Raw genomic sequence first — 15,618 nt, 5'->3', positions numbered from 1 at the left:
GAGTGATGTCCAATAGATTATTACGATAATGGATCATTTAACACACAAATACAAAGGTACTCAACCAACAGAGGGCGATATTGTAATATGCTTGTTTTATAAAGTATCACAAAATAGGTTCTGCTGTATTTGAAAGTGTGGCATTTGGAAAGCTTAATTTGCTTTTCTCACAATCATGAACAAATACATATTTATAGTAATTATTGTGAAACAGAAATGTACTGGAATTCATTGACAATCTGATTATATTTGTATCTTATCTGTAAATTCGCATGAAAAATATTTGCGTAGCCTATTGATTTTTTTTTTCTTTTGCCGGTGAATCACAACATTTAAAAGACGGGTTACATCACTGCACGCTCCATCTCAAACAAATAAGGTTCCTTGAGGCGAAACATTGAGAGGTCTTGATTGGCTGAGTGTGATCAGCTGAAGCGGTGCGTCAGTGCGCTCTGTAGCAGCTACTACTCTCAAACAGACACATCAGCCAGCTCTCTCCAAACCAGATTATACCTAACGTACATAGACTGCTTTCCAAAGCTCACCGCACTAAATTTAAGGTATTAGCTTTCATTAAAACGGCGCTTTAAATTAATTTGCCTAAAGGCCGCTGGATATGGGGCTGGTTGGGTCTGTATAACAGACGCGGACAAAGCGGATCAGCTCGTGCCGAGATGAGTGCGACTATGAGCGGCTCTGGGTCAGCGCCCTGCCGCTTCGCACATTACTTTGTTATATGCGGAATAGACAACGAAACGGGTCTGGAGCCCGATGCTTTGGCAGGTAAGATTGAGTTATTGTGTGTTATATATTTTAGCGTGATTGTAAACGCACTACATCAGGTATAACAAACACGAGCTAACGTGCACTGATTTCTTAGAAACGGTGCTGCTTGAATCGCATTATTCTTCTGACATTCCACGGACATTCAAATACGTTTAATGTATTAATATTCTTGGTTGGGAATAGCAGACTCCAATTTGACAAGAGACCCTGAGAAATTAGAGAATCGCACTGATTTTTGAGACATTGCACAATGTTTGCTACAAAATACAGATATCAGTGAATTGTATTTGATTCATGTTTAAAGTGTTCATGTTTTCACCTATGTTTGTGCTCAATCTAATGTTTTCTTACAAAATGTGTTTTTCATACTGCATACTGCTCAATTCACCAAAATGTACAAAAAATAACGTGGCAAACGTACCTCATAAAACTGAGTTATAACATTAAATCCATCATGTATTAAGACTACAAGACAGTTTCATATTCATTTTCACCATATTCAGTCAGACAGGTCATATTGCAGTTGAGAAAATAAACACATTTTTGCATATAACACATTTATTAAATGCAGTAGCCATTGTTTTTCTGATATTGCTGGTTACTCTATACTAGGAAATTGTTTCTTTGTGATGAGGAAATGTGTCTAAAATCTCAAATATTACCTTTTATAATTTGTGTGACAGTGCTGACATGATGGTTCTGACAGAAAATATGAGCACAATTACTTACAATTATGAAAAAAATGAAATGTAAACAGAGACTGTGTAACCTTAATTAAACCCATAGCACATGTAGTATCATATTTTATTAGATATAGATGTATGTAGAGATGGATGGATAGATATATGATATTGATTGATCGTAGATAAAAAATTAAGTAAATTAAGTAAAGAACATGAAATCAATTATGTTCCCAATCACCCACTGTTCTCTGAAGACTGCTGTATCTATTAGACGAGGGATTGGATGAATTTAATGTTTAAAGATGCCTCAAAGCATCAGTAAAAACAATCATCATTATCCTCATATTGATTGCCTGAATATGTTTGGTTGTCTCATAGTGGTCTGGAATCTGATGATACCTGTTTTAATGGGCTGAATTGTATTGTTGGCAACCTGGGGGAACATATTGGTTATATAGACAGAGCTGAGGATTCAAGATGTCAAAAAATGGGAAGAAAGAAGATTATTATAAATTATTATAATTGATTATTTATTTACTTACACTAAATGTTTTTGAGAGATGATGGCTGGTTTGATTGGTGTTATCATATTGGTCTTATCACAAGCATGCATCTTAAAGGTTATTGAACTTGAAAGGTTTTAAAAAATATAACAAAGTACTGTGGTTCAAAGTGACTTGCATTGAGCAATCAATCAGTGCTGGGCAGTGCACATGACTGTCATTTTGATTTCAGTCACTCATACTGTGATTGGTATCAACAGACGATTCTCAAATGACTTGATCTGGTTGACTTATACCAGATGTTATGTGGTTATCTGGTGTGGTGAGTTTTTGGCACAGAGAGCCTTGTGTTTGTACTAGTTGCCTTATATCGGTTATGCACATTTCTTGTAACCTGATTTGAAAGCACAACAAGCTTTTACCAAGAGTGAAAGGGTAATTGTCAGAGAAAACACGGCTTCCAAAAGCAACTGTAACTTGTAATCCCAACAGCCAGTCTGTGTGCTTTTACCCTGTTTTTCTCCAATCTTTGTCTGGCCTTGTTTTAACAGATGTGCTGATTGCTCTACCTTTAAAGGCCTGGCACAGTTAAGCAGACTGCTGGGGAACTGTGTGAAGAGCTAAGCTGCATGTGCGTGATGCTCCCGTGGATTAGATGTGTTGCTTTAAACCGAGAGAGTGCAGAGCGGGCCATGTGGGATCACATCATAATGATGAACCTGCTTAGAGCTTCTATTTTTGCTTTCAACTGAGAGTTTTAGAGAGAAGTTTAGTTCTACTTGTAAAAATCAATAAAATACGAATAGTTAAAGGCATATCCTGGGAAATGCAAGTTAAATTCTTATCCACAGCTGGGAAATATGAAATCCTTTTTAGGTTTATACAAGTTTGTAAAAACTATGTGTTGATAGGTTTCTTTTTTTAATTACATTGAAATTGTGGCAGATACAGTACTACTTGATACAATCGTTTTAGCACTGAATTGACTTTAGAGTATTAAGCAAACACCTAGCCACCACAGCCTTGTCAAGAGCATCTTAAGGTCATCGCAACAGCACTCAAGAATAATCACAATTATTAATTACAATAATTACAACAAGAAAAATCTTGTTAATGTTTGTACAGAGAAAACCGCCTTTTCTTTCAGCAGATCTGAGATTGGGCTGGTTCCCCAGATAAAGTTCATCACGATTAAACAGTTTGAGCTTGATTAATTTACCACCGTGTGTGTCCAGTGTCCCCAGGGCTTGGATTTTATCAGCTCCCCGGATTGCTCAGATAAGCCATGTGAACTCACACTGTGAGTAGCATTGTGAGATGCTTCATGTGAGATCCATGTACAACATAACCTTTGTTGAAGATTATCCTACTGTTCTTGTTTGATCAATATCGAGTGTTTTGAAAAGCCCCCTCGCCCCACCCCATAGCACCTGTATTCTCTGGTGGCCTAGTTTCTAAAGGGTAGCTTTGGTTGCACCTCCTGTGAGAAGATGAGAACGCTCATTTGTAATTCAAACCACTTGAAGATGGAAAGAGCGAGAGATTGTTTTCCTGATATATTTTTGGCCCTCTTTCCTCGCTTCCATTGTTCAAAACACACATTTCCTGCTGGATACCTCAGCGTGTTTCTGCATGACTAAATGTGCTGCCGACCAATCCCAGAGGAGCCCTGCACTCATACGACCTATCTCCCCCTTTCCTGGGCTTTTCCGCATAATCATCACTGCTGGTCGCCCTTTCACTGGACAGTTTTTGTGCATTCTGTTTCTGTTTCTTGTTTTTATTTAAGAGGCTGTTTTGACTGTGTCGAGGTTAATTGAAGTGATCTTTCATTACACAAATACACTGTGGCTCCTCGATTGGTTTCATTTTGAGTTGCCATGCTTCCTTTCCTTGATGGCAGAGGCTTGTTAAATGTTGTGGTTGTGTGGCTTTGTTTTATGTACTTATGACTTTTTCACAATGTGACTTTGTCAAGCAAGGCGACTTTGTTTCTTGTAGTGGTGTCTGTCTCACAATTTGACTCTCACAAGGTGACTTTTTTTTCTTGTAGTTGTATCTTTGTCTCACAAGGTGAGGTTTTTTCTTGTAGTTGTCTGTCTCACAATATGACTGTCTTGCAAGGTGACTTTATTTCTTGTAATTGTTGCAGTGCAACTTTGTATCTCCTAATTGTGCTTGGTGACTTTCTCATAATTGTAACTTTATATTATCTACTTGTAATTTTGTTTCTCACAATGCAACTTTTTCTCTTGTAACTGCAATTTTTAAGATGACTTTTTCTTGTAGTTGTGATTGTATCTCACAATGTGGCTTTATGTCACACATGGCGGCTTTATTTCTAGTAATTGCGACATTATATCTCGCAGTGCAACTTTGTTTCGCCTAATTGTGCATGGTGACTTTATTTCTTGTAATTGCAACTTTGTATATCAAAGTGACTTTGTTTCACAGTGCATCTTTGCATAATATAGTGTGGCTTTATTTCTTATTGTTTATTTCACAATTTAACTTCATATCTCAAAATGCAACTGTCTTATTGTAAACTTCCTCAAAATTACTTCCACAAGTGATTTGGGGTAAACAAGCTGCACGACTGGCCATCTTTCATGTCTTTTTCTCTGTTTATCTTTCATTTCTGTTTATTTTTCAGTCCCATTCTCATTAGCCAGTTCTTGTTTAACTCTGGATGTGTTTCGTTTTTTGGAGGGCTTGTCAAACACTTCTAGCCACATATTCTAGGCCTAAGGGTGTCATGTATGTCCTCTGAGTGGAATAAAAAAAGACTATAAATAGGCCTCTTGCGTTTGACTCCCCGAAAAGAGGATTGCTACATGTCAAATAAATTGCTTTCCCTCTGTGTTTATTGTATTGTGATTTTATGAACAATAATACGCAAATGAAATGAAAACATGAAACAAAATTTTAATCGCAGTTGTGCACATGCATACATCTTTACGCTCTAGTGATCTGCACTTTTATCATGATTTCAGTTCCCTACAAAATGTTCCGCACCTACAGGCCTTTATCTCATCTTGTGTCTCACTTGATGTGCCATCAATAAAATGTGTTTTCCTGCTTTGGCAAAGGAAGATATTTCAATCTTTGATGTACTAGCCTGTCTCCATTGTTCACACCTCTACCTAAAGAGGGCATTTGTCTCTTGAATTACCTCTTATTTACTGAGGATTTGACACCATGAATGGTCAATAACAGTGAATCGTCGGTATCTGGTCCCCTTGATTTGGAGTGGTGCTTTTTGAAACTACTGTCTCCATTTAACTTTTGTTTTGGTCCCTAAACAAGTCCCTTGTAACAAGTACTTTGGCTATCTAGATGCTGAGAGGTACATTTTACCCAGCCAGCAGTGTGTCTGCCATTAGTGGCAATGACGTGAGTCATACAAAAACTAAATACATGGATTCAGAGAGGAACACAATACCAAACTATACTTGCACTTCTGAAATCCCTAGTTGCTTTTAATGTTCTGCAGTTTAACATGCATTTCAAATGGTTTCCCAAGATTTTTGTGTAAATTTGAAATAAAATATTAAATGATGCACTGATATAGAAGTCTGATAGTTTGTGTAACTAAATTACCTAAAATCACTATCAAAACATTGTAATTTATATATATTAAATGTCATTAATTTCCTAAAGATTTACTGTTTTGTTTTTGAATTTATATCCAATATCCATCAGTACTCTCGGTTTCTGATATATTTATATTTGTTTGTTCTCCACATTAACGTCAGCTTTGGTGACACACTGGGTCTTTTCATTTTTGTAACGATACAAGGCTTCAAACTTACCTGTTGAAGCTGGTGAGGGTCGAGGTCTCATAAAAAGCTCCTAATATTTCAGCCTAGATGAGACTTACAAACCTAGGCGTCCAAAGTGGTACATCGGTTCATTGTTTCTTAATGACGCTGGCTAGCTCTGCAGAGACACAAGGCAGTAGTGGACAGCTATAAAGAGCACTGGTTACTAGACCATCTGTCTGTGAGCACTAGCGTGGACATTGGGACAATGGCTATGCTAATGTTGCAACACCTCCTTGGCTCCCCATTGACTTTTTTCTTTTTTCAGAATAATCCTGAATTGGGGGGAAACGGGTCAAATGCTAATGTTGTGTTGCTGAACCTTTCCTCTTCTGTTCCACCCTAGGGTATTTAAACTCTGTGTTTGGTAACACTTTAGTATAGGGACCAATTCTTACTTTTAACTAGTTGCTTATTAGCATGCCTGTTATTAACATATTGGCTGTTCTTAAATATTTAGCACTTATAAAGCACATATTCTGAATCTGCATGACAATATTCTACATCCCTAGTCTTACCCAATACCTAAACTTAACATCTAGTTTACTAACTATTAATAAGCAGCAAATTAGTTTGAGAATTGTAGAGAATTGGACTCAATGTTTTTTTTTTTTTAATGTTAGTCTACAACCGTTAACCCTGCATTATTTTGAAACCAGAGTCATGCTTTTACTCTCCCCAGTACATTTTAGATGATCAGAGATGTGGGAGGGGGTCTTGTAAACCTGTTAGCATAATCTGCTCAGAGACTCAGTACAACTGTAATCTGCCTTCCTCTGAATTTCAGGTAAAGTTCAATGCTGTGCCACAAACATGCGATTCACATTTTCACAACTTGTAGTTTAATTGTACTGTGAATATGTAAAAACTTAAATATATAAAACATGTTTCTATTATTTTTAGTGGTGAAATTAACAATATTTTAGATGCATTGACATTTCTTTTCACTTTGTTTTTATTTATTTTAGTTTTTTTGTTAAATTTTTTATTTTGTTAGTTATTTGGTCTTGTTTTGTTAGGTTTATTTTGTTTTTTTTAATTTATTTATTTGTGAAATGTACTTTTTTATTTCGTTTTTTTTCCAATTTGTTTGTTATTTGTGAAATTTTACAATATTTTTAGATGCGTTGACTTTTTACTTTAGTTTTTCATTTTGTTTATTTGGTCTTGTTTTGTAAGTTTTATTGTTAGTTTTTGTTTTGTTTTTTAATTTGTTTGTTATTTGTTTTTGTTTTGATTTTGTTTTTCATTCTTTTTTTTCATTTATTTATTGCATTTTGTTTTGTGTTTCCAACTCTCAACATTTTAAAGAGGGTATGTTTTGTTCAACAATGACCCTGTACACAAAGAAATGCCCATAAAAAATTAAGTTACTAAGTGCGGCATAGAATAAAACCAAAATAAACCTTCCATCACACAATCCTTCCATCAAAGGCCATCACACAATATCAGTTCCTTACATTACTGATGATGTTGAGTCTGAATGGAAGCAAATCCCTGCATCCATGTTCCAACATCTAGCAGAAAGCCTTTCTAGAAGATTGGAAGCTGTTATGGCAGCAAAAGGAACGATCAATGCCATGACTTTTTTGCCGACATTAAATGAAATGTTCAGCAACACAAGAGCATCAGTGAGCCACTAATTTTGGGTAATGGCCTGCTGTCAGTTCACCCTAGATATTAGGGCTGCAACTAACGATTATTTTGATAATCGATTAATCTGTCGATTATTTTTTACGATTAATCGATTAATCGGTTTATGTACTTATATTTTAGTTTTTTCCATTTTTTCCCCAAGTAAATTATTAATAAATGGTCTTTATCATTCAGCATAGATTTAAGAGATTTTAACCATTTTGCACTGTCATATCCTCATCAAAAATATACCTGGAGTTGTTTTATTGTGTTAGTAATCCTTTGTCGAACTCTTCTGCAATCAGAACACTGACCCATACTCTAGCAAATTTCACAAGGAGATTTCAAATAACGTTTTCACCATGTCAGTCCTTAGACCTCCTAAAGTAGTTTAACATCCCGAACAAAGCTTATTAAGGAATCTTTCAGAACATATTTTCACGAAGAATAAGGATAAAACAGAATAAAATTGCAGTGCATTGTATTTTATTATTTACTGGGAAAAAGCTTTATAGCTTTTGCTGTGAAATTGTAAACAATCCTTCAAAAAAAGTGCCAATGGCATGAAACCTGAATGGAACTCACAATTTAAAGTAAAATCCATCAGAAGGTTGTCCAGAAAAAAAAATAGGACACACACAAAAAACCTGCTGTGTGAAAAAGAGCAGTGAATAATACTTAGAAAAAAAAGTGCATTTCAAATATCTTTAAACATTTACCTCTCTCATTCAGTCATAATTAGGTTGCACGACTGAATTTTGAACTGGTAAACTACAAACTGATCACAGAACATGTTTGTAAAGCTTTAAATGTTAACTGTTAAAAAGCAATGTTATCAGCTTTTTTGACTAAACATTTGCAAACAACATTGTACTGGAGAATCTGCACAAATAAAAGTCTTAGGGGCCGTTCACAAATCGCGCCTAAAAACGCGTGGAAAACGCTAGGCGCACCGCTTTCTCCTTCTTTCCAAAGCGCTCGCGCAGAAGCGCCCCTGAGGCGTCTGCCTTTGCTAAGCAACCATGACGCGCTCTCTCCTTGAAGACGCGGAAATTTCAGCAAAGGATAAATGGATTTGCAGCTCAAAAAATCGCTTGCAGTAGCTCTGCTACTAAATTTATTTCAAAATGGAAATCCATATACAACTATGATCAGCTGTTCCTTTCATCTTGACTGAGCTTTTCACGTTGTTACGGGAAAGGATGAAGCTGATTGGTTAGTTCTTGTCACATGACCCGCGGTGCGGTTGCTGCATTCTGAAAAGTTGAAATGTTTTTAACTCGATGCGGTGCGGTGTTGGAAATAACGAACTTGAGCGCGCAAAAGACGCGATATGTGAACGTCCCCTTAAACAGTGCAGTAGTGCAGAGTTTACAGGTTACTCTTCTTTTTTAAAGGCTCAATGTAAAGTACTCCCACATCACGCTGAATGCTGCAGACATAGACATCATATGATGTCTATGGCTGCAGAGACGCTGTTCGGGAAGCACGTGACATAAAACAAGGCCAGCTATTGGCTATTCGCTACTTCTCCTTTTGTACTGGCTGAGTAAAACCTCCGGTGGCTCATTACTGCCACACTTTGGTCACCGCAGATTTGAAATATGCACGAAATGAGCCGCTTACGGCAAATAAAAGTTATTTAGCAACGAATCGATGACTAAATTAGTTGACAACTATTTTAATAATCTATTTTAATCGATTAAATCGATTCGTTGTTTCAGCTCTACTAGATATGTTCAATAGGGTTTCAAGTCCAGGATTGTACAGGCCAGTTTTCCAAACCAGATTTAGAGTTCCACTTTATATTAATTGCCTCTAAAAAACTTACACAGTAAGTGCAGAGTATCAAATTATTAATTTAAATGTTAGTATTTGTTAAAGAAAGGGGGTCCAAAGATTGTTTGGTGCATCATTAAGATGCTTGTTCTGATAACAAGATGTCTTCATTTCAAGGTATACGTTCAGCGATAAATGGGATGATCACGTCACTCAAGCACTTTTAAGTTTGTCTACTTTGGGTGAATATCTGTCATAAGTATAATTTGCTCTAGATGAGAGTGGTTTAAAGCTCTCTGCACAGAAGCTGGTGGAATAGTGCCGAATGTGCAATATTTGTCATAACTTTGCTGAGTTATGTCACGGGTGTGAAATCCACTTACATAACATCTTTACCACTCTGCATGGCCCTCATCCTAATAGATTACATCTGAGGTAAGGCCATTCAGAAGCCTTCATCATATAAATGTATGTTTTTGTGTATGTGGACTGGATTGCATACAGCTTTCAAAGTAAAAGCTATTTTTAAAGATAGAAATGTTTCAGAAAGTAGATGGATGCAGGTCTGGATATGTAATGTCTCTGGTTGCTTTGAGTTTTTCAACCACAAAGGTATCATTGCAAACATTTCATGTGATTATAATCATATCTAAAATCTCGACCAGGTCAAAAAGGTTACGCAATTGAATCTGCTTGGTCTTGTGTGTGTGAGACTGAAAGAGACCATGAACTGGTCATGTTGACTTTGTTCATTGGCTAAGTTCCAGCTCTTCGCTGACCTGTGTCCTCAGATAAGATTTGTCAAACACCACGTGACCGTTTGATTTCAGTGTGATTCATATGCTTCTTCAGCTCAGATTTGTATCTGTACTGTTTAACATGAATGTTCAGTTGTTTATCTTTTAGTATTTCATGGTAATTATACGGTTTAAACTTTTGAATATTAGTTTCGTCATCCCATACACTCTGCATTAAATGTTTAGTATACAAGAATGGAAGTACATAGTAGCATTGTTTCTAAATCTTATTCTGGGATAAATCGTCCGCATTATCTATATGCTGTTAGTCAGATTTCACACAAAAAAAGCTGATAGGATTTTAGTCAGACTTTGAAATTGAACTTTTAAAAGTGGATGTAAACACTGATTATTACTTTCTCTGTGAACTTTGATCTGAATGTCTGCAATCGGCTGATAGGAGTCAACACATTATCTACACAGCCTTGTCATGTTTTTTTGTTTTGTTTGTGTTCATATTTGACTGATTGAGGTTAAGCATGTTCCTTACATTACAAGGCTCTTTTTTTAAATAAGGAACTGAAACTGTCTCATTAAATATTTTTGAAGATGAAAGACTTTTGCTACTTGTTCCATCCCTTCACTTGCTTTCAAAGTAACTCTTATCAAGCAAATTAAAGCTATTTGTCCTGTGAAATTTCAGTGCTGAACCACAAGTGAATTGATTTCTTGCTTCTGGTGCAGTAAGATAAAGCAGTGAGGTTTTGACGGGCCGGGACTTGTTGTGGATTACAGCTTTAGTAGATGTGTTATGAGTCTGACACTGGAGCTGTGCTCACTGCCAAACCCTGCGAGGAGAAAAAGGACCCCAATGTTTCGTGTTCACAATGTGCTCGCTCAGCATTTAAAACACACACACACACACACACACACGCACATAGCTAGAGCTCAGTTACGTAACGCTGTTGAGGATGGACAAAGGCTCTGCGGGAGACATTGTGTGCCGTCCCTTACTCTTTCTCTGTCTTCCATCAGCACTTTTAAAATGAATGGTGCTCAGAACGAGGCCAGTGATTCTTGCACTTTGAAGCTCAATATCACAAATCCAATACTCTCTTCCACTGCTGCCAGGTGTTAATGTAGAAATAGCTCCGCTTTTATGGGCACTTGGGGAAAATGCTGGAGTGCTACCTGATGATTTTAATTTATAATATGTATATTTATACACTAGTATGAAACTTACTGATTAGTGTATTGGTACTCAAAGATAGTGTAAAGAATACAGTGGTACAAAAAACATGGTGTTGTAGAGGTAGCAGACAACATTCAGCATCTTTGAAAATGTGTGCTATGGGTTGATTAGGCAAGGAAGAGTACGGCAGGTGCTGGATTTAACAGATTTCCAGAGGTAGTTAGGATCTTGGGTGAGTTCAGAGAGTGCTTGATTCACATTCAGTCAGCAGTGACGTTTGTTTGTAACACACCGGCTGAGTCATCCTGTGAATACCGTTCATAACACTGCAGACACAGCAGAAGCTTCCTGTGTGGGGGAATCTCAAGAACAACACATCTGGCTCTCTGGAATGTAAAAATTAATAAACAACTCAAATCAATTTGAAGAACTCTTTTATTTTTTATATTACAGTTTTAATATTGTGTACAACATTTGAAGGATATTTGATTAGGTTTTTTTATTGTTTGTTCATTACCTGTATTCTCAGTGAAGATTCTCATTACTTATACACAATAATATATTTTTAGCCATATAAATTACAGTAGTCTGTCATCTTTAATGTATTCTCGGTTCTTTCCCATTATATAATTTATTTAATTTCTATTTTATTACAAATTAATCTAAAATCATATTGTGACCGTTGTTATTTTATTTGAGCAAATCTTGTAGTTTTGCGTGTGCACTTTTTCTCATTTTAAGTTTGTTTGTATTTTTATTTCTGTCAAGTGAAAAAAATTCTGTTTTTATTTATATATTTTTTTCATGGTTTGGTTTTATTTTTTGTTTTATTTTGGGGGGGGGGGGGTAATAACATTGTGTATTTTAAAAGTGAGGCTCATTCTGAACCATAATAAAAAAAAAAATGTTTTGTTGTTTTGTAAAAATGGGTAGAACACCCATCCAATTTTGATGGTCCAAACTATTAGAGTCCAAACTGAAGATGTCTTTCCAGCCAGACATAGAAGTCTGTATTTGAATGTGTGTATGTGTGTGTGGGTTGCACATTTAGATATTTCTTAACCACCTCGTCGTGCTCCTTTAACACCCAGCATTAAGATATTCTGCGAGCGCTTGCTGGTCATGCACAACATGATGTCTCCATCCCAACCGAGATTACGGCCTACAGTCAAGCTGCTCGCCAAAGCAGAGGCTGTGAAACATGTCTCACTTCACCTCCATCACTGCTCAGCGTGCAAAATAACACACACGCTGTCTGTGTCTGCAAAGCCATTGCACTTTGGATTCAGTCAAGCATCCATTTTGTTTGCTTCTCCATTTCTGTGTTTGGTTTGACATTTTTGCTTTTTGTTTGTCTGTTTGTGTGTTTGCCATCTCAGCTTTGTACCAATGGCTAGAGGCCGATCGTCAGGGCAGGGATCCAGAGGCCGTGGCAGCAGGTAAACATCATCATTAACCTCCTCACCCCTAAGCTTCCCTAAATTTATCCATTTATATTTCCCATCCTCAGTTATTTTGTCCCTGATTAAACCTGGTATTAAGATCCACCTTGAATGACCTGATCTCAAACAGTCAGGCAACAAAGATTGCGGTTTAAACCTGGTTTTAACATGCTTTCCAAATGTATCCCCTGTGTCTGCTTGTATATAGACTTTGAGGGCAGGGTATCGACTAAATACTGTAGGTTCCTTACTGCATCAGTGCATTACTGCTTAATGGATAAAACGCAAAAACAACCAGGCACTTCTCCCAAATATTGAACTAATCACAAAATCCCAAAATTAATGTACACATTTCATGCTGTCCATTTTAATATTGTGATTTAGATTCACTTGCAGTTTTTAAAATGAGTATTTTATTGAATTATTTAAAGAGTGGAGTTAAAATTTGATAGATTATTTTGTTATTGTAATACTTGATTAAATGAATAAATAAGTGATTTAGAGATGTAATTTTTAAAAAATTATTTTAATTTGATTAAATTTAGTATTGTTTTTATTATTATTTATATTATTCATTCATTATTTTTGAAATTATTACATTATATAATGTTAGTGTATAAATCATAGTATTTAATTTTCAATCATTTAGAATAAATATCAAATTTGATCATTTTTAACATTTGAATTTTAATGTATAAAGCTTATAGAATTTCAATAGTATATAATGGTTTATTTTATTTTCACATTTATCAGTCAGATGTGTTAATGAAATGAATACATTTAATATCCACAGTTTTAATGTTGCTGCAGTTCTGTGCAAATAAATATATGCACTTTTTTGGATTGAGTATTTATTTTGTTTTGAAGCTGCTTCTAACCACTTAAAAGCCCTTATTTTAATTTATCATTTAACTCTCCAGGCTGCATCAGAACAGACTAATATTTACCTTTATATAATATATACAAATCTAATGTAGATGTGATTTTGACTACCACTTCATTTGATTGGACATATTAAAAACACATTAATGTCATTTGCAACCTTCTGTAATTTGATGTATTTCTGAAAGAAATGGGATTTTCAGTTTGGAAAACTGTACGGGACTTCATTATATCCATCAAAGTTTGATTAAACATTGCTACAGATCAGAATGAACCAAGACTGAATACCAAGTGTAACCGGGTCATTGTTGTCATTTAGCTTTTGGTCCTCACTACTTCCTCTTTTCCTCTCGTTTTCTCTCGGTTTGCAGTATTCATCATAGTTAAATGTGGGTCATTTGCCTCAGCTTGTTATTTTAAATCAGTTCCCTGTCTCTTGCAACACTGCCTGTCTTTCTCCCTCCCTCTCTTGTTTTTCTGCTGTTCTCCTGCTGTTCCTGCTATCACTTCATGGTGTCTCTCTCTCTCTCTCTCTCTCTCTCTCACGTGTATGCCTGCGACATCAGACTCTCTCTGTTATAAAGGGCTTTAGTAGATATCTCCTCCTCCCTGTCCCGTCCTGTTAGTTAATGCCCAAGGCTGACACACAGTCTCTCCTGCCAAATCACAGCTAGTTCACTGGCATTGTAAATAATCTTCATACATGAGAAAACATGAGCTAGGTTGTTAATTAGGCTCAATCCTGATTACCTTGCCTGAGTACAGTTTTCCTCCCATCAAGATTGTACTTGTAACATCAGTTAGTTGTCTTGTTTATATTTTTATGCTAACTGCACACTCTATGTTGCCTGCTTCACATTCATTTGATTAAAATTTGCATTTTAACTCTGATCAGATCCAAATCCTGCATGACACATGCTTTTCATGGCGCTTTTCCAATCTGTGTTCCTGCTTGTTTTGCTGTCAAAGCTATGCTGTTTTCATCTAACACCACGGGCTGCATGTGTCGGCCTGTTTAAGGCACAGTAGCATGCACTGAGCCAGAAAAGCAACGGTTTCTCATGAAACTGCTGCGTTCATGATGGTAGAAAGTGACAGTGCCTCCCTCTTGTTTTTAGACCATCATTGTGTGCCAACTTGTGTGTGATTTGAACCTTCATATTTATCCTAAACAAATGTGGTTATTGATGCATTTTTTTTTAAATATATATTTAATAATACTATAATATAATTAAATAATATTTAATAATATAACTGTAGTGTAGTAGTAAAAATGCACTCTACACGTCAAGCCTCAATTGAAAAATATAGGTTCAAATATGTAAATAAAGTTTGAAAATCCCTTTTAATACTGTTTTGATAATCAATCAACCTTTCCTATAATTTAATTGGGTATTCAAAATTTTTACCCAGTGTTATCATTAAAAAAATGTGCAAATTTAAATGAGCATATGATAATAACAATAACTCTTGAAAGCAATAACCAAAGTATGAAACTGAAATATAAATAGTTTTCAATATTAAAGCAAAACCGCTAACTATAAATCTACTTTTCTGCTTATGATTCACTAAAATAAATCTTAAAATTTATTTTATATCCTAAACATATTGTGCATATATAAAAAAATGTTTATTAGTAACATTTATTATATATATTTAAAAAAAATGTGAAAGTGACGTGACATTCAGCCAAGTATGGTGACCCATACTCAGAATTTGTACTTTATTTGTAATTTAAACCATCCAAAGTGCACACACACAGCAGAGAACACACACAAACCGTGGCTCAAGCTGATTGGTTCATGTCACATACGCAGCCAATGAGCTTGCTGCTTTACATTTAAATGGCTGGTTAGCATTTGCTAAAGCAGTTTGCAGTAGGGATGATTTTGATTCCAATTCCTGGTCCTGGAATCGAATGGAATCGATTCCAAGAATCGATTCCTCACTATTGGTTTCGATTCTTTTTTTTTTTTTTTTTTTTTTGATTAAAAGGAACCTAATCTCACCATGATGACTGCAGGATAGGTCGTATAATGTATCCTTCCTATAATATGAAGCTGAAGAAAAAAAAAATGACGATACGAAAATTTTAGTTTTTTTTTCAGCTTTGCCCGTGTCACTAATGTGTTTATCGCATTAAATAAGATATGAAGTG

General features: G+C 35.7%; 1 protein-coding gene across 6 annotated transcripts in view; it reads left to right on the top strand.

Moving 5' to 3' along the window:
- The first annotated feature begins 435 nt into the window (after nt 1–435).
- The window catches only part of dennd5b (DENN/MADD domain containing 5B), a 38,586-nt gene continuing 23,403 nt past the window's right edge, over nt 436–15,618 (top strand). For 2 of the 6 annotated variants that reach the window (XM_059511152.1, XM_059511151.1), the window contains exons 1-2: nt 436–783; nt 12,516–12,575. In XM_059511152.1, the coding sequence (XP_059367135.1) occupies nt 675–783; nt 12,516–12,575 (169 nt within the window). In that variant the 5' untranslated portion in view covers nt 436–674. The remainder of the gene's footprint in view (nt 784–12,515; nt 12,576–15,618) is intronic. The other 4 variants (XM_059511156.1, XM_059511155.1, XM_059511153.1 and 1 more) reach the window with 3 other exon arrangements.

This window comes from Carassius carassius, chromosome 26 (genome assembly GCF_963082965.1).
Source record: "Carassius carassius chromosome 26, fCarCar2.1, whole genome shotgun sequence".
NCBI classification, from domain to species: Eukaryota; Metazoa; Chordata; class Actinopteri; order Cypriniformes; family Cyprinidae; genus Carassius; species Carassius carassius.
This window is presented reverse-complemented; position numbering and strand designations above follow the sequence as displayed.